The sequence below is a fragment of the Oryzias latipes genome, chromosome 1 (assembly GCF_053564925.1).
Source record: "Oryzias latipes strain Hd-rR chromosome 1, Olatipes_Hd-rR_3.1".
In the NCBI taxonomy this organism is placed as follows: domain Eukaryota; kingdom Metazoa; phylum Chordata; class Actinopteri; order Beloniformes; family Adrianichthyidae; genus Oryzias; species Oryzias latipes.
In genome coordinates this window covers 33,166,265-33,192,129 of record NC_136237.1, presented here as the reverse complement: position 1 = coordinate 33,192,129, position 25,865 = coordinate 33,166,265, and the positions used below count along the sequence as shown (strand labels likewise).

General features: G+C 40.5%; 2 protein-coding genes across 8 annotated transcripts; both read left to right on the top strand.

The window, feature by feature from the left end:
- Nucleotides 1-858: 858 nt before the first annotated feature.
- Nucleotides 859-11,178, top strand: keap1b (kelch-like ECH-associated protein 1b). 7 transcript variants are annotated; one of them, XM_023955714.2, is made up of 8 exons: nucleotides 859-1,021; nucleotides 2,826-2,884; nucleotides 3,094-4,243; nucleotides 4,522-4,767; nucleotides 5,517-6,193; nucleotides 8,237-8,442; nucleotides 9,316-9,492; nucleotides 9,660-11,178. In XM_023955714.2, the coding sequence occupies exons 3-8, from the start codon at nucleotides 3,938-3,940 to the stop codon at nucleotides 9,911-9,913; spliced, it is 1,866 nt and encodes a 621-aa protein (XP_023811482.1). In that variant the 5' UTR covers nucleotides 859-1,021; nucleotides 2,826-2,884; nucleotides 3,094-3,937; the 3' UTR covers nucleotides 9,914-11,178. The 7 variants fall into 7 exon arrangements, with proteins under 7 accessions (XP_023811482.1, XP_078801866.1, XP_023811478.1 ...); XM_078945740.1 differs by having other exon boundaries at nucleotides 859-1,025; XM_078945747.1 differs by having other exon boundaries at nucleotides 1,000-1,116.
- A 2,415-nt stretch (nucleotides 11,179-13,593) lies between these two features.
- Nucleotides 13,594-25,773, top strand: LOC101161032 (volume-regulated anion channel subunit LRRC8E-like). Its single transcript, XM_011474268.4, has 3 exons — nucleotides 13,594-13,724; nucleotides 15,843-16,003; nucleotides 20,762-25,773. The coding sequence occupies exons 2-3, from the start codon at nucleotides 15,866-15,868 to the stop codon at nucleotides 23,048-23,050; spliced, it is 2,427 nt and encodes an 808-aa protein (XP_011472570.2). The 5' UTR covers nucleotides 13,594-13,724; nucleotides 15,843-15,865; the 3' UTR covers nucleotides 23,051-25,773.
- The last annotated feature ends 92 nt before the right edge of the window (nucleotides 25,774-25,865 follow it).

The window sequence follows — 25,865 nt, the reverse complement described above, 5'->3', positions numbered from 1 at the left end:
CCATCACTCTTTTTGCATTTTGTTGTGTGTGATTTATGTGGTCTGAAAACACATCTGGAGGAGACATTGACTCACATGCATCCCGCTCTTATTGTCTCAGCAAAGCACAGTTTATCAGTGGGTTAACAAAAGACTTGGTTTCATTGCTCTGGTTTTGTTTGTCGTTTGATTCTTTAACAATATCGAAATTTTCCCAGATGCTGATTGCAGGTTTTTGCAATACTCCTGCAGACAGCAGTCAGGCTTTCTTTCCCACACTTGAACACGTGTGCAGAAATAATCTATAAGACGGTTGTTTTTATCTCTGCTGACAAATGAGCTTACTGACATGACTCAACAGAGGCTTGACCTTTGCAGCTGTAACTGTTGGCTTTTACTGCCACCTTGTGATTTCTTTTAAAAACAAGGCTGCTATGTAGGCTACTACCCTATTGACCCGGATTTCACAGTTTGCAGGAGTGAAAAAACTTGGTGTGTCAGCACAAGCCAAAATGTGTTTTGGTCCCATCTGAAGCAAGGCAGATTTTTTTTCTGATAAAAAATAATTGTTAGATAAGATGATTGCGAGAGAGCTGCATCATGTTTTCTTTTAATGTAGATTGGTTCAGAGATTTCTGAGTATGAGTGACATATGTATGTTCTTATTATAAGATTGAATTGTTCTTGTGTAGATGCAATGCTTATTTAAGAGGATAAACATATGAGTAAAGTATAACTGTAATGGTTGTAACAGTTTTGTTAAGCAATAAGTCACAATTTTAACTCAAAGTTAACCTTTTGGCCTGGTTTTCTTTTTTTGTTTTTTTTTAATTCTGAGACTCCTTTCCCAATAAAAGCCTACCACCCCCTGACGCAAACACGACTCATTGCTCGTCAATGGAGGCGGTCCCGACGTTCAGGAAGCATGCTTTTATTGTGAAGGCCAGTTGACTAGTACAATGCTTAGTCACGGTGAGTTACAGCCTCCCCTCCTCCTTCCTATGTGGCGCACAGCTCGGCAGAAAACGTTGGAAATAAGAGAGTACGTGAGTTGCCTTTACTTTACAGTTAAATTTTAAAATGTCCATCAGTACGGTTTTGTCAGTTCGGTTGAACGGAAAGTAGGTTTTTTGGGCGGTAAGACTGAGTACTTACTCTTTGTTAGCATGTTTGTAGCTATCAGTTCTCAGACGTTACTCCACTGTCTATTTTAGGGGCTTATTTTGCTGCTGCCGATAGCGTTACCTCCACCTCGGTGTTTTCTTCCAATCAATGAGACCGCGGAATTTTTTATCTTTTTAGACCTCAGTTTGGTCCACCTTCATCTGTGTTTTTGCTGTTGCATGCCAGCTCTGTGGCAGTTTCAGCCGAAAACAAGCTTGTAGTAAGTGTAGATGATGACCTTAGTCAGTGTGGAGTGAAAGCTAAACTTCGCGTTGTGTGAAAGTTCTTCTAGGAAAGGTGCACGGGATGGAAATCTAATTCCATCCCCGGGCTTACATAAGAACCAGCTCCACTTCTGGGTCGCGTTTTGGTACATTCAGTTCCACTCTTTCTGGCTTGGCGAATAGCTCGCAATGAGTCACCAACGAGGGAAGCTCTCCTCCTCCACCACGAATGCCAACAAAACACGTTGGACGCTCTTTGCTTGTCTTCGGCCTCGCCCCCTCCGCGTTGGCTGTTTCGCACAAAGTTTGGCGACGAATCTAGAAGTGAAAGTCTCTCCAAGTTGTTGTGGTCTCCACAGATTTTCTGCAGCTTTTTTTTAAAGTGACAGCTATTGATTGCAGGCCCGTTTTTTGGAGTTGCACCTTTTGTATGAAAGGTGCTTTATAAATAAAGTTGATTCAAATGGGGGTTCCCAAATTGAGGTGCAGGGGTTTATTGAACTTTTTTGTTACTAAAAATGACAATGCAACACAAACTCTCATTTTTTTGCAATATAAATATCTTGAGAAAAAAGTAAAATGACATAATAATGTTTATGTTATTGAAAATGTTACACTTTTTGAGCTCCTTGCTCATTTGGAAAAAGATTTGAACCAAAACAAAATGCTCTGAACACCAGCTAAATAAATAAGTTTACCCTCTCAGTTCAATACCAAAGAGATGAAATGCCACATTCACCAGACTGATACGCTAGCTGCTTGTTTGTGAGCGATAGCATGTTGAGCAATATGTTCTGGAATGTTCTGTTTTCCTTGTTAGTCACCAGGAGGAAGAAAAGTGCAGTTTCAAATCAGTGTCATAAAGTGTGTTTCGTGTTACTGTAAGTGTCACTGGCTGACTCCACAGCAGCCTTTAAACACATGACTTTTGATAACAAAATAGTCTTTTTCCTACTCTACGAACTGTAAAACACTTGTCTTTTTATCTCGTCCCTCAATACAACCTATGGTGTGTTGGTTATATAAGTAATCGTGTTAGGATTGTTGCTGACGGACTGACTCTTCCTATTCAGAGTTCACCAGTCAAATTGGCCACAGTCTGCTCTTTGTCTTTCATATCCCTGTTGCTTCATGTTCTGTAAAGGAGAAGTTGTGATGACAGTAAACTGGCCTGCATTCACTTTGTTGCACCCTCCACCCCTCTGTCATTTTAACATTATGCAATAGTCGAGTTGTTGTCCTCCCGTGGACCCGTGCCCATTCTGTCCTTGCTGACGTACTTTTGTCCAAACCAGCCTGGAGAGCAATCTCTGCCATGTTTCAGTCATGTTCTTGCCCCACCAAGCCTGAAAAATTCTCATGTTCATGTCTATCTTCATGACATGTAATAATTAAACAAAACAATGGGTTTGATTAACTGAAAATAATTAGTGTTTTCTATGTTCTTCTTACTATCAGCTGGATTGGTCACAGGATAAGAGTAAATACTTGTCAGCTGGATTTATGCCCAATTGAAGGTACTTTAGCAGTGTGTTTTTAAAGTCAAATATGTTGTTTTATTTTATATCTTTAATGTTAGTGTTTTTAGACTTTTGTTGTACACGTCTGTATAAAAAGTATATCTTTACAGTGGCATGTTAAAAGGTTCTTAACTGGGATCATGTGGTGACCACAGAATTTATCTGAGGCTTCCTAACACAAACCTTTTCTCTCCTTCTCCCCTCAGCTGTCGGCTAAATTCCCTGCCTGCTTGAAAGCAGCGGCACAACAAACGATATCCAGCTCTGGAAAATCTTAAGGAAGTTTTTTTTTTTCAAGTATAGACTTCAGTTCTTCCTTCTCCGTTTCAAAGAGCTCTCAGACCCACCAGTGACGCCTTTGGATCTCTTCTTGATTATCAAACAACAAGCAGTCAAACTGTTGGATTCCTACACATTTATCTCAACATTTGTTTTACTTTTAACGGTCATAGTTTAGCTTTGATCCATCTGATGAGTTGGTTCCTTTAGGGAATTTAACTGACCAACATAGATTTAATAAGAGACTTTCAGAGCATGATTTAATTGGCTACTGCCATATATTTCTTTTTATTCCTCCAACAAACAGGCATGTTTAACAGGCTTCTGTCAGTATCATGCAGGTGTGGAAAGACAGAGAGTTTTGTGACAAATGCAGTTGATCTAAAAGAAATCCCTTTGATTCCCGACTCTGTAGTTTAAACTTAATTACAGCAACATCAATCTTTAACTCCCATTCAGCATGCTGGAGGGCCAGTGTATAACGGCGTGCCCAGCTGGAACTGGCATCTCTCAAGCTATTTTCAATGTCATAACTCGCAGCATGACTCAGCTTGAGTGCTAAACAGAGCCAGGACATCTTCATGTGGTCATAAATAAGACTTTTGCAGAGACTAGGAAGGACAACAGAGACGCTGTGACAACTGGAAAGACTGGAGCTCTGCAAAACGATCACCTCGACTTCATTTCACATGTGGTGCCAGGATGCCCAATAACCGTGTCCACCGATCTTGAAGCAAAGACATTAAAGAGGAGAAAGACCCTTTCTAGGAAATGACAGAGTGCCTGACAGAATGCAAAGCGCTGGTGACGCCCTCCACGCGCAACGGTCACCGCGTCTTCAGCTACACGCTGGAGAGCCACACCTCGGCCGCCTTCGCCATCATGAACGAGCTGCGGTTGGAGCGGCAGCTATGCGACGTCACGCTGCGGGTGCGCTACAAAGACCTGGACGAAGTGGACTTTGTGGCGCACAAGGTGGTCCTGGCCTCCTCCTCGCCCGTTTTCCGAGCCATGTTCACCAACGGGCTGAAGGAGTGCGGGATTGAGCTGGTTCCCATCGAAGGGATTCACCCCAAGGTCAGTGGCATTTGCTTAGAATTCATCATTTTAAGGGGTTTATTTCCATGTCACGCCTTGGAATAACAGTTTACGTTTTGTGGTGCAGTGAAGTGGATGTAAACAGGATAGATGTCAAAGAGAAGATGCCCAACTGCTTTAATATGGAGGGACTGCTCTGTCTCCAGAGGATTTCAGTTTAACTCGTTTCCAATCTAAATGTTTAACTCCCTTTTGAAGATGTAACTGTTAGTTTCTATGTTAAGGAATGAAAAAGTTCTCAAACAACTCCTTCTCAGGTTATGGAGCGACTGATTGAGTTTGCCTACACTGCCAGCATCTCCGTGGGAGAGAAGTGCGTCATCCATGTGATGAACGGCGCCGTCATGTACCAGATAGACAGCGTGGTCAAGGCCTGCTGCGACTTCCTCGTCCAGCAGCTCGACCCCAGCAACGCCATCGGCATCGCCAACTTTGCCGAGCAGATCGGTTGCACAGAGCTCCACCAGAAAGCCAGGGAGTACATCTACATGAACTTCAGCCAAGTAAGGCAGTGTCACAGAGCAAAGATAACTTTTATGTAATCTTGCTTGTATTTTTCCACTGACTTGCCACCAATCAGAAAAAGTGGGGAATTTGAAGTGGTTTTGGAAGTGAAACCTGTTTCACATCTTCCATTGTGGTTCTTGGTGGGTGCTTTTCCCGCTGCAGTGGGCCATGACCCATGGCGAGCTTTATTTTGTCATGGTTGGAGCATACGTGGTGGCAAAATATGACTGTACGTCAGAGTTAATTGATCTTTGACAAGATGAGCAAGCAAATTCATGTCGAGTTGAAAGTCTTGTTGCACAAATATTTGTCATTGAGAGCTTTTATCATTTTGTTTTTGTTTTTTAATTAAAAAACGTGTTTGAAAGTGTAAAAGGTTCTTTTATTCTTTCTCAATGTCAGGAAATAGCTGTAAAAGTCTATGGTTACTTCTGTTCAGTCAGAGTATTGTTTTTGCAAAAGTTTTTAAAAGTGAAAATGGGTACATGATAGAACCTGCTGAGTCAGTTTGTTCAGGAAGTCAACTGTAATCTGTTTCCAGGTAAACACTGAAATATTTTTTCATGTAAATGCCTATTAAGATGAAAATAACTGTTTTTTTTTTTGTTTTGTTTTTTTAGTAGTTTTTACAGAATATGTTTTAAAACCGTTTTGCTCAGGTCATCTACTTGTTTAAAAAAACTTGTTTTTATGATTTTCATTTGTGGAAAGAAGGTAATTGAGCTGTATTTTTTTTTTCTTCCAGGTAGCGACCCAGGAGGAGTTTTTCAACTTGTCTCAGTGCCAGCTGGTCACCCTCATCAGCCGCGACGAGCTCAACGTGCGGTGCGAGTCTGAAGTCTTCCAGGCGTGCGTGGCCTGGGTGCGCTACGATCACGAAAACCGTAGACCCTACGTCCAAGCCTTACTCCAGGCTGTGCGCTGCCATTCCCTGACCCCCAACTTCCTGCAGACCCAGCTCCAGTCCTTAGACTGGGACCCACAATGCAAAGACTACTTGGCTCAGATTTTCCAGGAGCTCACCCTCCACAAACCCACCAAAGTAAACCCCTGCCGAACACCCAAGGTGCCTCAGCTCATCTACACGGCAGGGGGGTATTTCCGTCAGTCCCTCAGCTATCTGGAGGCGTACAACCCCTGTACAGGAGCATGGCTGAGGCTAAGTGACCTCCAGGTGCCCCGCAGTGGTTTGGCCGCATGTGTGATCAGCGGCCTTTTCTACGCCGTCGGCGGTAGAAACAACGCGCCCGACGGCAACATGGATTCCAACGCTTTGGACTGCTACAACCCCATGAACAATTGCTGGTGTCCGTGCGCGCCCATGAGCGTCCCCAGGAACCGGATCGGGGTGGGCGTCATCGACGGCATGATTTATGCGGTCGGCGGTTCCCACGGCTGCATTCATCACAACAGTGTGGAGCGGTAAGTCTAAGGAGACGGTTCATCAAACTCACTCGTGATCAGGACGTTCTGCTCCACAGCTTTTAAGCCTGTTGATGTGAGAGGATTTGAACCTCTGTATGTTGGTTGCTCTGCGGTCTGTTGACGTCCAGACAGCTGTGTTTGTACTACAGACATGTGGTTTATTTAGTTGACTGTATGAAGCTGGATTTGCCACAAACAAAGTGTCTGGTAACTTCTTAAAAATGTTGCATATTCTTGTCTTATCAACAGGTTGACTCTTGTAAAAATCTACAAATTTATGCCAGAAAATTGAAGGTCAACTTCTATATTCTAAATTCCTTTTGGTTTCATAAATATTTACTGTGGTTTAGATTTGGGGAACAATCTTTAACTGGTTCAACTGGCTTGTTTTACATTCAGTTAAATAAATGATCTCCTTTTTTTTTCTTTCTTTTTTTAACTAAAAGAAATAACATTAAAGCGTGACCTTAGTTCTAAAACTGCAATTATTAACTAAGCTAGCCAAAGTTACGCTGAAAGAGGAACAAACCAAACCTGTCTACATGGTCAGGTGATGACGTCAGGGAAGCTTAGTTCTACAGCAACAGAAGTGCAAACTAGATGTTGAGAAAAGAAACGTCTGCTACTTGGTTACAGTCATTCATTTAACCAGGTGCTGCATTCTATCAACAGCAAAAAGCAGAACAAACTTCCTTTGATTCAAGGACTCGCCAGTCTGCCAGCTTGAAGAAAAACGAAGAGAAAAAATGCTAAAAATGTTCTGTTAATGTTTGCTTGTTTGACAACTTATTTTTTAAAGTGAAAGATTTAACAGGGATGTGAGAATATTACACAAGAATTATAACTCGCCCTTAAAGTGAGTCCTTGTATTTTAAAGAAAATGTGTAGAAGTAGCTGTGATTGTGTTTGTTTATCAGCATAGTCATCTATATGAACCTGCTGACTGGGATGTGGCAGTTTGATCATTACACCCTCTCTTCCTAGCTTATCACATTAGCAAACTTCCCCTTTTAAAATGGTTCATATAATTTAATCCAGCATTAATGTGGAGTAATTCTTCAAATCAAGTGTCATATTTTTAAGAAAAATCCTTTAAGATGCACTCCAATCATCTTTTGTTCTATTTTCAAACCGTTCCCTGTGGTCTATTACTTATGATTATGATGTTTTCAATCAAATAAACTATAGTTTTCTATGACATAGTATCTGCAGAGCGGCAGTAGTTCATCTAAAAATTCCCCTCTGAGGCTGTCGGCGTGTAGCAACCTCTCCTCTGTTTATACACATTCCCGCTAGCTTACAGCCAAAAGCTGCACGATGTGAGGAAAACTCTGAGCATTATTAGTGATCAGAATTGCGATGCATGAACAAATAGCAAAACAACCAAAAACAGAATTTCCATTTCACTGCAACAGTTTCATTTAAATAAGAGTCAACATAACTTAAATTGTACTCTAAATGACCCTAGTCTACATAGGAGGCGAACATCTAAAATAACAGGGCTCCATCTGATTGGTCAATGATGGAAAGGAGTCCATCTGATTGGTCAAATGCATAAAGAGATTTATTTGATTCGTTAAATAAGATTGTTCCAGCAAATTAAAGTTAACCATTTACTGCAATTTTCGCTGACTTTTGCAATATGCGAATTGCACAGCTTGATATCGTGACGACAAATGTTTGATTTATTGTGCAGGCCTATTACACCCCCAATCTATCATTGCAACAAAAATTACTAGCAATATCGGAGCTACCCAGCTGTACAGTTTTGAGTCAGATGCCAGCTCAGACGGGGAAAATGAAGACGTACGTTGATCTATTTGTCTGCAAGTGGAAGCACCAGAATGAAGCGGAGCATGAGGCTTGTTATCCACCGACTGTAGCGTTTTTCATCTGCTCCTGATTCACAATAATTTGAAAAAAGAAAAACTCAGAAATGCTATTTTATATATGTCCTCCATCATGAGAAAAATACATATTAGAAACACTAAAAATTTTCACCTTAGTGGGTCTTTCATGATAATTATCTGATCTCCACAGGTACGACCCAGAGAGGGACCAGTGGCAGCTGGTGGCCCCCATGTTAACGCGACGGATCGGCGTGGGCGTCACCGTCATGAACAGGCTCCTTTACGCCGTGGGGGGGTTCGATGGAGCAAACCGGCTGAGCTCCTGTGAGTGCTACAACCCTGACAGGGATGAGTGGAGAACCATGGCCTCCATGAACACTGTGCGGTCCGGAGCCGGTAAGGAAGAAACCACAAAATCAGAGGAAAATGTTAGAACATCCACAGAATCAGCGATGTTACTCATTTCATTCACAAACAGGCTGCTTGTAAAAGAAGGGTCCTGCTGAAGCAGTGTGTGGTTTTACAGTTCCTTTCTTCTTTCACCTTTTCTTTTTTTTTTAAGATGTTCTGTCCCTTCTAGGAAGACGTCTGCAAACATTAATTCAAATAGGTGTCGTCCTTCATGCTAGTGTTAAGGTTTCTTATAACCGTAGCAGGCTTGACCCTCCTTTACTTTTAGAAGCTCGTGCATGTGCTTCTGATGGACTGATTACATTGCATCTGAATATGTGCAGATTATGCCGCTACTGTTCAGTGCTGGGCAGTCCAAACCTGCTGCTGCTGCTGATCGCCGGGGTCGGCTGTGTTTTACCAACACACAGCTGCAGGGAAAGGACTGGAGCTGAACAGTTTAGTTTGTACTTTTACACATGTGACAAAGACTAATACTTCAATACTTCTTCAATTTTTGTAGGAAAAAGAGCCTTTCAGACGTTGGGGTTTGTTTTTTGTCAAAAACATGTACTTTGTTTTTATATTTAGCTATATTTATGCTGCTTATTTAATCTATCAGATAAAAATGCTAAGAAAGTCGCACACCTGAACCATTGAGATTAATGTGAAACGGCCCGTCATTGACATAAAGACTAACTTAAGATATCTTCAAGAATAAACTGTACTCGTTTATCTAAAAAAGCAGTCATAACAGAGACATTTCTCTGAGAAACGAGTTGGTATTTCACTGTTTGGGTGTAAAAGAACATGTGCTGCGTTCAAACTTTCCATCCACAAAGTCAGCAGAAAAGTTGAGTGACCTTTGTCCCGTTTCAGGCGTGTGCGCTCTGGACACCCACATCTACGTGTTGGGAGGGTATGACGGAACCAACCAGCTGAACACGGTGGAGCGCTACGACGTGGAGACGGACGCCTGGAGCTTTGTCGCCTCCATGAGGCACAGGCGCAGTGCTTTGGGGGTCACTGCGTTATGTGGACGCATCTTCGTCTTAGGTGAGTCAATTTTCCCCAAGCTGTCACACATTTAACAAAAAGATGTTTAACTTTGAAAACTTATGATGGGAAGAGCAATTTTTGAACCGTTTATATTCTCACGGACAAAAACAAAAATTCGAATGGATTTTATTGTAAACCATACATTTTGAACATTGCCCTTGCAGGAGGTTATGACGGCAGCACTTTCCTGGACAGCGTGGAGTGCTATGACCCAAAAGAGGACACCTGGATGGAGGTCACTCACATGACATCAGGGCGGAGTGGCGTGGGCGTGGCCGTTACCATGGAGCCCTGCCCAAAGGGTCTCTCGAAAAGCCAGAAGTGTGAAAATGACCCGTCGGCGGATCCATCTGCTGGCTGCGATAGGCCACACTGTCAGTTCTCGAATGGACCCTTCGGAAAAGACGCCTCATTCTGAGCCGCGGTTCCGATCACGAGAACCCTAAAAATAGAATGAAAACACAGACGGATGAGGACACAAATCCTGACTGATTGTAGAGAGGAAAATGAAACGCACATAGAAAAAGTCATTAGTATTATCAGTGCAGCGATGATTCTGGTTTTAACTAAAGCCATCTGCACTGAATTCTGTAAACCAAGTATGATCCGCACAAGTCCATTTTTCCAATTGTGATTCATTAGTCTATGGTTGAAGATGATGGAGCTCTGCGCATCTGTTCTCTCTGCTGTGGAAAAACTGCAAACTGAGGTTCCTGTAGGCTCAAAGAGTCGTTTTCACGAGATGGAAGAGAGAACCACCTCCTTATGGGAACAGAACATGGTCCTTTTCATAGGTAGACGAGTCTAAAGTGCCATTGTAGAGCCTGCGGGCCATTCCCCTATCAGTATAGTGTCGAGACACTCCCCAGGTTTGGTCCAGTTCATCCAGTTGTTGAAGACAAAGCTCCACACAAGACCATTTTTGTAAATATTTCTATCAGAAAAAGTAGATTTTCCTTCAAGTCCCTAAATTTTCATGAATCTTTGTATGATTAGGTAGTAGAAGACGTGACAACTTTTAGGGTCTCCATGTTGAACATCAAGTTCAAACAACCATTTTTTTCCTTTCTGTTCTGCTCAATTAATGCAAAAACCTCTGGAAATAAGCGAAATGGTCACAATTAATAACAATGTTAGAACTTTGAGGTCACCAGTACCAACATCCTTTATGAAGAGAAGACAAATAAGGAAATCTCTGTGAAGTGACCATTTAGAGGTTTTCCACAGTAAGCCGGTTTTTCTTTTTTGTTCAGAAGAAATGGTTTATGTCCCCAGGAAGAAGAAAAAAATAGTCAACATTTACATTTTGAACGGAGCCCATTGTCTTATATTGAGTGTCAAAGACAGAATAGGTTAGCATCACCTTAGCAGCAAACATGTTGAGTAAAACTGCAGAAGAATTTTAGAAAGGAACAGTTTAGTGGTGTGCAGATCCCAAAAAAAACAAAAAGTTTAGGTTGCAGTTGAAGCAAACTGCCATCAGCATCCCACCGATTGTGTTTGTGTGAACAAAATGACACAACCTGGAGTCATTTTGGTTTCAACGTCTTAGAGACCTTAGAAAATGTAGAAGTGAGCATGGTTGTGCGTTAGTGTTCAAATATTGTATACTAATGACAAAACCTTGCTGAAATGAGTGTATTTGTAACAGCAATTAAAGCTACAAACATGTTTTTAAAGACAGATGTTGTACATTCATTCATAATCTGAAAAGTCTTGTACAGAATTCCAGAGTTCATTCTTTAATTTATTTGTTGAGACGCGGTGATTTTCCAGTGGCTTTAAACTGACATCTGCTTTGTAACTACACACTCCTTGTGTAGCCTTTTCTAATAACTAGTTTGCATTGTGACTAAGTGGAAATCCTGTTGATGCTAATTTCTGATGTTTGATTAAAAAAAAAAAAACTTCACTCTGAGTTTTTTTCTGTCTTTAGTTGGAATTAAAATGGAAAAAAAGTCTTTCTCAATGTTTTTTTTCCTACAAATGACTGTAATTGTATTTATTTCAAAATGTGTATATTTGATGCAATACCATCATTAACCCTTGTGCCATCTTAGATGACCCCACCCTTGCATTGACATGTTCTTCCTACCATGATAAAGGTGGAAAGATTTCATGTAATCCATGATCACAAATCATTGAAGAAAACAGGTTCAGTGCACTGTCTAGTGGGTCTAGATGACCCAAATCCCAACGTTAAAGTGCCTAGGATGGCCCAAGGGTTACGTTTGTTGATGACACCACAGTGGTGGGGCTTATCTCTGGAAATGAGTCTGCTTACTGGGACGAGGTGGAGCGGCTTTGTGTCTGGTGTGGAAAAAACAATCTGATTCTCAACACAACAAAGACAGAGGAACTGGTGGTGGACTACAGGAGGAACAAAACAGACATTCAGCCACTGCAAGTGTCCTACCGTTGCTCAATAGAGAATATTTTAACATACTGTGTCTGTGCCTGGTTTGCCAGTAGCACAGCTGCGGCTAGGAAAGCTCTCCAGAGAGTCACCATGAGAGGCCACAGGATCATCAGCTGCCCTCTTCCTGTCCCTGGAAGAACTGTACAATTCCCGCTGCCTAAAAAAGGCTCGGAACATTCTGCAGGATCCATCACACCCTGAACGTTCTCTGTTCAAACTGCTGCCTTCGGGCAGAAGATACACGGCAATTAACCCTTGTGCTATCTTAGATGACCCCACCCTTAACCCTTGTGCTATCCTAGGCACTTTACCATTGGTAGTTGGGTCATCTAGACCCACTGGACAGTGCGCTGAACCTTTTTTCTTCAATGATTTGTGATCTTCACTGGTGTCCATGGATTACATGAAATCTGTCCATCTTTATCCACCTTTGTCATGGTAGGGAGAACACATCAATGTAAGGGTGGGGTCATCTAAGATAGCACAAGGGATATGTGTGTGTGTGTGTATGTATATATTTATGTGTCTGTGTGTGTGTGTGTGTGTACGTATACATGTCACAACCTGTAGTGACCGACAGATGGCGCTAGAATTTCATCAATTTAGTGTTGTGACTTCTGCAGCCTTCAGCATTTTTCAATAAGTTCACCACCTGAAAATGGTTTGGATGTTTGCTCCAACTTTTTTGGAATTCTGTAGCTTGGTGTCACGGCTGCAGTAAATGCAGACGGTTATTTTCTCAATCCAAGCAACAGTTGATAAATATTTTCTTTTCTTAACTCCCCCTGCAAATGGTGAAACTTTTCTTTATGGTGAGTCTCATAGTGGTGCTGACTGTTGTAGTGTTTGAGCACCTTTTGATAAGATACCAAGCATGCAGGTCTTGCATTCAACTCTGTGAACAAATAAAAATCTTTCCATTTCTCCTGAAAAGCTCAGCCCTCCACTTCAACCTTTTTTGTTTGTTTTTGACAACATCTTGGTCATTAGGGTGTCACTATTGATCATTCTTATAGCAATGTAACAGCAGTGAGGCTCACGCGGAACCAAACTTCTGTACATCTTACTCAGACAGAGCTGTTAGGTTTCGCATTTGGCACATGCAAAGATATGCTGTTTAACCTGTTTTGCCTTTCCTTAGCTCCCCCTAGTGGCGGATTTGCACATTTCGGTTATTTCTTTGAAAAGAAAATCACAACTCGCCCCAGGAATGGACTAGAAACGTGTTTTTTTTATCCTTTTAATTTTTACTCTTCATGACTGGGCCAGATTGAACCGTCTGGCGGGCATACAGCCCGTGGGCCGTATGTTTGACACCCCTGGTACAGAAATTAAAGGACCTGTTCTGGCAACTTCCTGAAAAAGAAAAATGAAGCAAAAACATGAAAGTTTTCTTTGAAAACTTCATCCTCCAATAAAATCTTAATCTTTTACGGATTACTGCCTTTGGTATTTCAATTAAAAATAGAATTCATTACAAACATTTAATTGATAATGACTTCATTTGAGTAACATTTTAATATCCTTTTTTTAAGTATGAGCATCAGTGTTTTAATAAAAATAATAATAAAAACTGTTCAATCGTGGATCTGAATGGCTTCATCATAGACTGCTGAGAAAGAGTTCCTTCGATTTAAAGTGGGAGTGATCTGAAATTCACATCCGCATGTTTGGACTCACTTTTTTTTCCTTCACTCCGGTGATTTCCTCTGAGGAGACGAAGCTGCCCTGCCTGAGTGACTGACTGACTATCTGACTGAATGACTATCTGACTGACTGACTGACACCCGCGGTGTCTGCCCAGACGCAGGTAAGCGCGGAACTCACCTGACCCCCGCCGCTGTTTCCCTGTAGACGAACCTGATTCATTGATGCCTCATTAAAACGATTCGTTACAGGACGCGTGTTACGTAGAAAAGGCTTTTTTTTAAGTCTGTCCATCCGTGTTGTTTGGAGGCTAAAAAGTGACCTGTATCTCTCTTTCTTAAAATAATCGTTTTTTAGTGACTTTGGCTTTGATAAAAAAAAATGATTTTAAAGCTTTAAACAATGGACTCCAAAGATGTTTCACGTTGTTACCTGACTTGTTATTCTACTTCATTCAATCCTTGAAAGCAGAAACTCCTGTCACCGACCAGAGGCGCTCCTAAGTATTGTAGGAGCGGGGTGTCCACAGCCTTCTTTAAAAGGTCCACCCTTCATCCTACAGAATATAAATAAGAACAGAGGGTACCTTTTTTAAGTTAGAATTGTTTCTTAATTGACTCACCTGATAAAAAATAAATAAATAAGTAAAAATATATGGAGGGAAAAAAAGAGTAATATCAATATACTCAAAGATGCAAATTAATAACCAATTTTCTCCTACAAAATTGATATTTGTAACCAGGAAATGCTTTTTAAACTGTTTTTAAAAAAAAAAAACAGATTTCACTAAAATATTGTCCATAAGATCACACCTGTCATGACTGGCACTCTTCCAAAAAAATAGTTCAAAACAAACCCCAAAGAAGATACTTATTAAAGCGTAACACTTAAAAGTAGTGAAACCCTTTATTTTCTTCTTTTTCTTTTTTTACTTTTCTGTGTTTTATTAACGCCAATCTTGTTTTGCAATTTTCATTTCCTACAAAATTTGAATTTTTTATTTTAATGTTTTGTTGTTTCTTTATATTTAATAGAGCTGAAAAGTATGAAATTTCTATAATGTTTGTATTTTTATTTTTTTTATCTGTGCTGATTAAGCTCTACTATATTCACATGAGGGATGGCAGTAACAAAAAAGCAAAGATCATTACCTTGTTTCATCCAGTGCTTCATTTATTCACAATTAAATTAAATTATAAAAAACTTTACATGTTTGTACTTGTAATTTGGCTACAAATGCAATTGAATTTGAGGACATAGATGTGAAATATAAAAATTATAAAGAAATGTCAGATAGTTGAAGTAACTAATTCTATAATACTTGCCTAAAAGCAATGAAAGTCTTTTTTATTTAAAAAAAAAACAGCAGTAAATGGCCTCTAAAGTAAAATGTGTTAAATATTTATTTTTTGCCAGTTTTCACAAAATCAAATCAGCTGCTTCTCAAAGGGCATAATTGTAGCTGAAGTTAGATTAGCTAAACCTTCAATTTCAATTATATATATATATATATATATAGCCCAATATTTACAACAATAGTCATCTCAATGGGCTTCATGCCGGTGATTGTGTAATAAACATGAATCATAAAGAACATAAGTCACATTATTCAATAGCTGATTGCTAAACTATACTAAACAGACTAAACTAAACTTGGTATCCTTGCCCTGAGACCCTCCTTCGCGGTGAGGAATAAAAAAACGGATTCCGTAAAAAAAATAAGAAACCTCAGGGGTGTCCACATGAAGGAGGGATTGTGACTACAAACTAAAAACCACTGCTTAAGTAGATAAATGAAAATTTGAAACTTTCATAACACTCAAAACAGGGAAAGAGCATAATAACAAATTATGGAGCAGCACAGGAGGAAGGGAAAGACAAGAATACACACAGACAAGACGAGACACAGGTGAACACAATCAGGACAGATGGGGAAAAGGTAAAACTCGAAACCAACACAAAACAGGAAATCCTACAAAATAAAACAGAAAGTTAACTCAAAGCATCACAGAACAAAAAACAACTAGAACACAAAAGCAAAGAAACCAAAACCGTGTCATCGTCCCCCAGGACGGACAGGCAGTGTACCAGAACTCTTGGAGAAAATTAGCTTATCTAACTCTACGAGACATATTTAAATAGTCTAGCAATCCAACCCTAACCAGTACTTCTCTGTTTTCCAGAGCAGGTTTTTTTTTAGAACGCACCCCTGGCTACCACAAACATACTGAGTAACATCTTTTGTAATGTTAATAGATCTTATTCTTTTCTCTAATTACAGAATCCGTGTGAAGAAGGAGCACGATGATCCCAGTGGCAGAACTCAAGAGCTTCTCCCAACCCAACGCACAGTTTCTGGTGCTCAAGCCGTGGTGGGATGTTTTCTCCGAGTACCTGTGCGTCACCATGCTTATGATTGGAGTCTTCGGATGCACCCTGCATGTAAGACATCTCAGACTTTCAAAAAAAAGGAATTCTAATTTTACTATGAAGAGCCTGCTATCATCTTGTTGACATTCCTGTCCTTTAGATGATGACAAAGCGATATTTGCTCCGTAATGAAGCCGTTTTTATATTTTACCTTTCAATTTAGTGCAAATTTAGACATTCAATATAAAAAGGCCTGTTAAGGTGATGCTTAATATGAGACCTGTATGTATTAAATGCAAATGTAAATCCCCTCCCCAGGCACTGTTGACCTGGGTATCGTGCAGATACATGTGACCTAAACAAACCTCATGTGGAGGACAGTTAACCATGACCTCAAAGCCTGAGGGTGGGGGGTTGGGTTACACAGTCATAGGTTAGTTAAATCTACAAAAAAAACCATAGAAGTTTTTAGAAAAATAATACGTTTCGGTTCAGTTTGCACTTAATTCTGTTGACACCGAATCCAAAGTCCTTGACCTAAAATGCTTTAAGGAGTTTAAAAAAAAAGACATGGGGTTCATTTTGATGATCGGAACATTTTGGGAGAGATGTGTTTTTTAAAGTTAATCTATCATTATTACTATTATGATTTTAAAATGTAATTTCTAACTATTGTCCAAATTAAGTTACTAATTCGTTGAAACATGGTTTTAAAATACATTCAGGACCATAAATATTTGGACAGAGACACAGTCTTTCTAATTTAGTTTCTGTACATTAACACAGTGAATTTTAAATAAAACAACTCAGATGCCATTGAAGTACAGACTTTCAGCTTTTATTCCATGGGTGGACCAAAAAGATTGCATAAAAATGTGAAAAACCAAAGCATTTTTAAAAACAATCCCTTCATTTCATGGGCTCGTAAGTAATTGGACAATTGACTTCCATGCTATTGCATGGGCAGGTGTGCGCAATTCCCTTGTTATGTCATTATGAGTGAAGCAGATAAAAGGCCTGGAGTTGATTAGAGGACTCGTGCTTGCATTTAGAAGATTTTGCTGTGACCAGACAACATGAGGTCAAAGGAGCTCTCCATGCAGGTGAAAGGAGCCATCATTAAGCTGAGAAAACAGGAAAAAAAACATGCAAGAAATTGCTACAGTATTAGGAGTGGCAAAATCAACAGTGTGGTACATCCTGAGACGGAAGGAAAGCACTGGTGAACTCAGCAACGCAAAAAGACCTGGACGTCCACGGAAGACAACAGTGGTGGATGATCGCAGAATCATTTCCATGGTGAAGAGGAACCTGTTCACAACAGCCAACCAAGTGAACAACACTCTCCAGGGGGGAGGCATATCAATATCCAAGTCTACCATCAAAAGAAGACTGCATGGAAGTAGATCCAGAGGGTACACTACAAGATGCAAGCCACTCATAAGCCTCAAGAATAGGAAGGCTAGATTGGACTTTGCTAAAAAGCATCTCAAAAAGCCAGCGCAGTTCTGGAAAAACATTCTTTAGACAGATGAAACCAAAATCAACCTCTACCAAAATGATGGCAAGAGAAAAGTATGGAGAAGGCGTGGAGAGGCTCATGATCCAAAGTATACTACATCATCAGTAAAACACAGTGGAGGCAGTGTGATGGTCTGGGCATGCATGGCTGCTAGTGGCACTGGGACACTAGTGTGTCAATAGTGTTTATTGATAACGTGACACAGGACAGAAGCAGCCCAATGAATTCTGAGGTGTTCAGAGACAGACTGTCTGCGAAGATCCAGGTGAATGCAGCCAAACTTGCAGCGTTTCAGAATACAGATGGACAACAACCCAAAACATACAGCCAAAGCAACTCAGGAGTTTATTAAAGCAAAGAAGTGGAATATTCTTGAATGGCCTAGTCAGTCACCTGATCTTAACCCAATTGAGCAGCATTTCACTTGTTAAAGACTAAACTTCAGACAGAAAGGCCCACAAACAAACAGCAACTGAAAGCTGCTGCAGTAAAGGCCTGGCAGAGCATTCAGAAGGAGAAAACCCAGCATCTGGTGATGTCCATGAGTTCAAGACTTCAGGCTGTCATTGCCAACAAAGGGTTTTCAACCAAATATTAGTAATGACCATTTGGTTTTCAGTTATTTCATTTGTCCAATTACTTACGAGCCCATGAAATAAAGGGATTGTGGTTAAAAATGCTTTAGTTTTTCACATTTTTATGCAATCTTTTTGTTCAACCCATGGATGATAAATTAAAAATATATTCTAATGGTTTCAGGATTCCATTGATTACTGTTTTCAAAGCCAAATCAATGCCATTAACATCAGTAGAGAATTTACCCTTCATTCCTCTCACTGTCTTTAATATTTCATTTTCAGTTACTGGGTTAAGAACGATTGAACTGGGATTTCTGTCAATTAATATTTGCACTTCCTTTTCAAATGTTCCTGGATCCGGAATTTGTTTTTCTAATTCAGGTCCCACGTTTACAAAAAAAATCATTAAATCTTTTAGCAATATCCTCCATTTGATCTATTTCTTTGTCCTTACTAATGAAGTACTTTAGATAGGTATTTCCCTTGTTACCTCTTTAGAATGGTATTAAGTATGCCCCATGTTTTTTTTTCCTCTAAAGGTTTTCCATAATATTCCTTCTTACATTTTCTTATGATCTGCGTTAATTTATTTGTGCATTTTTATGTTTAATTTCTGCCTCTTTGGGTCTCTTTTTGAAGTTGTAAGGGTATTCTTCTTTTTTTACATCCATTTTGCAATCCTTTTGTAATCCATGGACAATGGAAATACCTAATTTTTTTCTTGAATTTTTTAACTGGACAACGTTTATCATACAACAAACCAATTATCAGTAAAAAATACTTGTAAGCTTCATCAACAGTGTTTTTTTTATAAATTACATCCCAATTATGCTCAAGTAGCTCAGCTTTAAATGCATTGATGGAGGTTTCTGTTAATTCTTCTGTATCCCATTGAGAAATGCAACCTGTGGTTGACATAACAACTGTCATATACTGTGAAAACTGAAAGATGGTCACTAATTTCATTAATTAGCAACCCATTAACCGTTTTATTTTCAAGATGTAGTTTGGAAAACACACCTGACTGAGCATGCCTGTGTGAATTTAACAGTCCATCAATTATCAGTTTTTCATGCAAAAAGTCAATCATTAGTTTTTAAATGAAGTATTTAAGTAAAAAGTTTTTTTTTTTTTACTGAAGGTTAAAATTAAATTTATGCTACACACATCTGAAATGTAATGTATTTAATGTGTTTATTGTGAATATGAATGACTTAGACACCAGAAGGATGCTCTTTCCAGACGTTTGTGTATTTGTTGATGTAAGGGTCATTGAAAGAGGAATGTTGAGATACAAAGAATTACCAGTTAAATACTGTTGGATGAATGGTGAAATATTCAGTTTTTATCATCATAAATCTGACTTCAGAGGAGTCAGTGGCTCACCAGGCATCAACCACACAGCCCGTCACTGAGTAGTTGTGTGTGTCAGAGAGAGGTAGAGAAAAGAGAGAGTGTGCGTGTGGGTGTGTGTGTGTGTGTATGAGATGAGAGAGAGGTGCTTGTGTGTGTGTGGAGGGGGTATCTGGCCTCCAGGGTTAACTCTGTTAACTCTGGCTAAGCTGCATTTGATGAGTGTATTTAGGGTGGACACTTTCCTTGAAATAAACACAAGTACAATACTTGCTGTTGTGTTGTAGGGAGAGGAGTGTTTCATGGAAAATGATATGGCTTTAATCGCGGGCTTGTGTGTACGTCTTGGCAGGTCAGTGCGTAGTGTGGCTCTTAGACTCTCACAGTTAAAAACTTCGGCTCTTGGTGTCAAACATAGTTTAGGACTGCCCTGGATTTGAACATAACTTGGACACTCGAACTTTTTTTAATAGGCAATTAAAATGTCACACATTTGGCAAAATGAAAATCCAATAAATATGAACATCAGACCACTTTGTTTAGATAATAAAAACTTAAAAAATAGTTTTTGAAATGGCCAATTGTTTAAACCCAATGCAAAATGGAGGGCCCCTCCCTAAAAATCATTGCAGTTCTGCATGACAGTTTGGTTTTGCTTTTAACCAAAACAGAGTTTTAACTCCGGCTCTGCTGCCCAGGAGCAGTGTGAGGTTTAGTGTCTTGCCCAAGGACACAATGACACATGGGTGGATAAAATGGCGTAAATGGTAAATGCCGTATACTTAAATAGCGCTTTTCTACCTACAAGGCCCAAAGCGTTTTACAGTCACAGACCCATTCACCCAGTCACACACACATTCACACACTGGTGGCGGCTCCCCTGCTGAACCCTGGCCCCAACCTCCCACCAGAGGCAAGGTGGAGTTCAGTGTCTTTACGGTAACTTAACCTAAAACTAAACCTAAAACTAAATCAGAAGATTGACTATTGACTATTCAATCTCATTGTACAACGGACAATGACAATAAAGCAAATCTATCTATCTCAATCTATTACATCTCTGCACCATTGCCACCCTTCTGAACCAGGGCAAAATGTTGCATATCTGCTTTTCTTCGCATTATTCTGTTGAAATTACTTGAGAGGATCAACAATCGAACAGCTACCTTAGTTCAAAGAGCGTTGTTATTTCCTGTCATTGACGACAGCTCGTGTTAAAGGGTTAAGAACATCAATTATCACAAATGTGCAACAGTTCTTTTATGTGGTCCTAGTTTTTCCTCCAAGCACCATAACAATGTGAATGTTAAACAGATCAAATGTATCATCACTTTTCCAGCATTGCATCATATAATTGCATTTGTCCTTTATGTACAGCTCACCCAAGAGAAGATCTCCTGTCTCCCTAGCCACTTCACCAGCCCGACCCCCGAGGTCATCAACTGCAGCCACGTCCGCAACTACAGGGACAATGAGACGTCACAGAGCACACCAGTCAGACCAGCCAACCCCATCATTACAGAAGTGTTTGGACACAAGAACAACCTGGACTTTCACCAGTACGTCTTTGTCAACATTTATTGCTATGAACACTCTGTCCACTGGTTTGCAAAGTACTTCCCTTACCTTGTTGTGATTCACACCCTGATCTTTATGGTGGCGAGCAGCTTTTGGTTCAAGTTCCCTGGTACATCTTCTAAAATTGACCTGTTTGTCAACATTCTGGGGAAGTGCTTTGACTCGCCATGGACCACAAGGGCAATCAGTGAAGTTTCTGAGGAACGAGGAGAAGAGAATTTGGTTATTTTGAGAAATAACACCATGTCAAAAGATTTTGGAGAGCGACGAGTGAATGAAGAGGAGAATGTAGGGCTTCTTCGTTCTGCTTCCGTCAAGTCTAACCCTGACAAGAAGGTCTCGGATTCTCAGTCTCCTGCTTCTGTCTTGGACAAGAAGGAAGGAGAGCAGGCCAAAGCTCTTTTTGAAAAGGTGAAGAAGTTTCGCACTCATGTGGAGGAGGCAGACATTTTGTATCACATGTATGTTCTGCAAACATCACTAAAAGTTTTCAAGTTCCTTGTCATCATCATTTACACTGCAGTCCTAGTACCAAACATTGAAATTGTCGTGCGATGCCACGTTCCTCCTGAGCTGACTGGATTTGATATCTATTGCTGCAACCAAAACAAAGCCCACCTCTTCTCCAAACTTGCCTACGCCTATATCTGCTTTGTGGGAGTGTATGGCCTTATGTGCATCTACACCCTTTACTGGCTGTTTCATCGACCACTGAGGGAGTACTCCTTTGATCACGTCAGATTTGAGACCGGCATTAATGACATACCAGATGTAAAAAATGATTTTGCGTTTCTCTTCCACCTTGTGGACCAGTATGATGCTCTTTATCCCAAAAGGTTTGCTATTTTTCTCTCTGAAGTCAGCGAGAGCCGCCTCCACCAGCTCAACCTAAACCATCAGTGGACGACCAAAAAACTGCGTACCCGCCTCGCCAAAAACTCCAGCAACAACACAGAGCTTCACCTGTCAAGGCTTCCTGGGCTTCCCGACACCGTCTTTGAACTTCCTGAAGTCCAGTCCCTGAAACTAGAGCAAATTAGTAACATCACTATCCCGGCAAGTGTGGCAAAGCTGGAGCTCTTGCAGGAACTATCGCTGATCTACTGTACTGCAAAGCTCCAACAGTCTGCCTTGAACCACTTCAGAGGCCATTTGAAGATTCTACATCTGACTTTTGAGAGCTCAGAGGAGATCCCTTTGTGGATCTACAGCCTTCAGAGTCTGGAGGAGTTGTATCTGTCTGGCCCTTTAACCAACGACGTTTCCAAGAGTCCATCTCTGGAGTCACTGCGAGAACTCCGAGCTCTGAGAGTCCTCTATCTGCGCTCCAATCTCCGAAAGATTCCCCCCAGTGTTGGGGATGTTGCTTCAAAGTTACAGAAGCTGTGCATCCACAACGACGGCTTCAAGATCCAGGTCTTTAGTGGCTTGAAGAAGCTCAGCACCCTGGTGTCTTTGGAGTTAGTGGCCTGTGATCTTGAACGCATCCCAAGTGCTGTCTTTAGCCTCAGCAACCTTGAAGAGCTGGACCTGAAGGAAAACAAACTGAACACTGTGGAAGAGATTCTGAGCCTACAGCACTGCCGGCGCCTAGTGACACTCCGACTGTGGCACAACAAAATTACCTACATTCCAGATCACATCAGTAAGCTGCGCACCTTAGAGACTCTCGACCTCAGCTGGAACAAGCTACAAAATCTGCCCTCTCGGCTCTTTCACTGCACTAAGCTGAGGCATCTCGATGTCTCCCACAACGAGCTCACCTGTTTGCCCCCCGAGGTGAGCATCCTTCAGGGTCTTCAGTTCTTCTCTGCTGCCTTTAACTCCCTGGAATCACTGCCGGAGGAGCTGTTCTCCTGCAAAAAATTAAAAACACTCAATCTTGGCAACAACCGCTTATCGTATCTCAGCCACAGAGTGGCCAACCTTCCCCAATTGGTCCGACTAGATGTCAAAGGGAACCGCCTGGAGTCTTTACCTGTGGAGATAGGGGACTGTCCACTGCTTAAATCCAGTGGGTTGATGGCTGAGGACAGTTTGTTGGATCAGCTGCCCTCAGACCTACGAGACAAGCTGACTGAAGGATGACAGTGTGGAGACGAGGACGTTACTGACTCTTCTCAGAAGAAGATGTTTGTCCAGAAACTGCATGAGTGTTTCCTCAGGGAAGCCCAGGATTACCTGAAATACAGACAGAAAAAGAGTAACTATAAGAGAACCTGGAAGAAACTTTGTGTTATCCATGGATGTGAGGGAGTTCAAGAAAAAAACTTCAAGTGCTTTTACAGATATGTTTTTTTCATCTAGTGTCACTGGTGCAGATGACCGAAATGGGTAATGCTTTCTTTTACAGTACAGTACTTACAGGGTATTTAAGTGGTAATTTCATGGTACCTTTGTTGTAACCATTGGGTACTTAATAATAATAATAATAATAATTGATACTTCATTAATCCTAGAGAAGAGAAGCTAGTCTATGAACTGCAGACTAGCCGCGCTAGGGGGGGACAGCTGTCTGGGGAGAGCGGGATTGATCCGCCAGTCCTTTGGTTGTTGGACGACCTGCTCCACCGCCTGAGCTAAACTGCCGCCCCAGTGGTACTTGATTTGTATTAAGGTACTGCTATTTGGCTTATACTTACCCGGTACCTACTGATCATTTATGTTGAATCAATTGCACATTTTTGTACATATTTCTAACAGAAACAGTAGATTTTCCTTCAAGTCCCTAAATTTTCATGAATCTTTGTATTATTAGGTAGTAGAAGACATGACCACTTTTAGGGTCTCCATGTTAAACATCAAGTTCAAACAACCATGTTTTTCCTTTCTGTGCTCCTCAAGTCATGCAAAAACCTTTGGAAATAAGCTAAATGGTCACAATTAATAACAATGTTAGAACTTTGAGTTCACCAGTACCAACATCCTTTATGAATAGAAGACAAATATGGAAATATCTGCGAAGTGACCATTTAGAGGTTTTCCACAGTAAGCCGTTTTTTCTTTTTTGTTCACAAGAAATGGTTTATGTCCCCAGGAAGAAAAAAAAATGTCAGCATCTACATTTTGCACGGAGCACATTGTCTTATATCAGTGTTTTTCAACCTTTTTTGAGCCACGGCACACTTTAACATTGATAAAAATCACGCTGCACACCAGCATCCAAAAAAAAAAAAAGGAGAAACTTCTAGTCTGTATTGATCTACATCCCCTCCAGAATCCTACGTGCATTTTTGTGATAATTATTGTGGCAGAAAAAGCTGGAAGATGCAGCTGTTTTTTCTAAAAGATGTAATAAAATTTACTTAGAAGATTTAAAAACTGTTTGATGCGTGTTCGTTGTGGTTTCAAGACGTTTAACAAGAATGACTCATTGTGCGCTGAGACGCTACCTAACCCAATGCATCATGGGAGATGTAGTGTGAAAACTGCTGCAAAAGGGCAGAAAGACTTGCGTCTCTGAGCTTCAATGTTTTGTTCACTTGTTCCACGGTCTGATACCGGATTCTGTGGAAAGCTATACCACTGGAGACAAGCTTTAACTGGTATTTTTGTTAGAACTGAGCGACTTTATGAGCAGAATCGGAAAAAGGAAGTGAAGACTTTAACCACTTCTGATTGGTCAGACTGATGACGTGTGATTAAGCCTCCAAGAATGATTGGCGGAGACAGTTAAAGGGGCGGGACTTTTCTGCAAACAGCTGAAGCTACGGCTAAATCGCGGTACTGTCATTCTCATCAAAATGTCTTTAATAGAATAAAATAAACACAAAGAAAAAAAGTATTTTACGATCTTTCATATTCCTAACCACTCGGTGTTTTATCAGGGCCTGTTTGGATGAACAAAGAGCTGATATCCTGGAGATGGTAAATGTTTTTAGATCAGTGAATGAGAGCAATTTCCCATGGCACACCTGACCATCTCCCACGGCACACTAGTGTGCCACGGCACACTGGTTGAAATACACTGTCTTATATTGAGTGACAAAGACAGAAAAGGTTAGCAGTAACACCATAGCAGCAAACATGTTGAGTTAAACTGCAGAAGAATTTTAGAAAGGAACAGTTTAGTGGTGTGCGGACCCAAAAAAAACAAAAAGTTTAGGTTGTAGTTGAAGCAAACTGCCATCAGCATCCCACCGATTGTGTTTGTGTGAACAAAACGACACAACCTGGAGTCATTTTGGTTTCAACGTCTTGGAGACCTTAGAAAATATAGTAGTAAGCATGGTTGTGCGTTAATGTTCAAATATTGTATACTAATGACAAAACCTTGCTGAAATGAGTGTATTTGTAACAGCAATTAAAGCAACAAACATGTTTTTAACCCTTATGCTATCTTAGATGACTCCACCCTTACATTGACGTGTTCTCCCTACCATGACAAAGGTGGATAAAGGTGAAAAGATTTCATGTAATTCATGGACACCAGTGAAGATCACAAATCATTGAAGAAAAAAGGTTCAGAGCCCTGTCTAGTGGGTCTAGATGACCCAACTCCCAACGTTAAAGTGCCTAGGATAGCACAAGGGTTACAGACAGATGTTGTACATTCATTCATAATCTGAAAAGTCTTGTACAGAATTCCAGAGTTCATTCTTTAATTTATTTGTTGAGACGCGGTGATTTTCCAGTGGCTTTAAACTGACATCTTCTTTGTAACTACACACTCCTTGTGTAGCCTTTTCTAATAACTAGTTTGCATTGTGACTAAGTGGAAATCTTGTTGATGCTATTTTCTGATGTTCTAGACTTCACTCTGAGATTTTTTTCTGTCTTTAGTTGGAATTAAAATGAAAAAATAAATAAAAGTCTACTTTGTTAATGTTTTTCTTCCTACAAGTGACTGTAATTTTCATTTTTTCAACATTTTTGTCACAATTTTCGGATATGAAACAAGTCT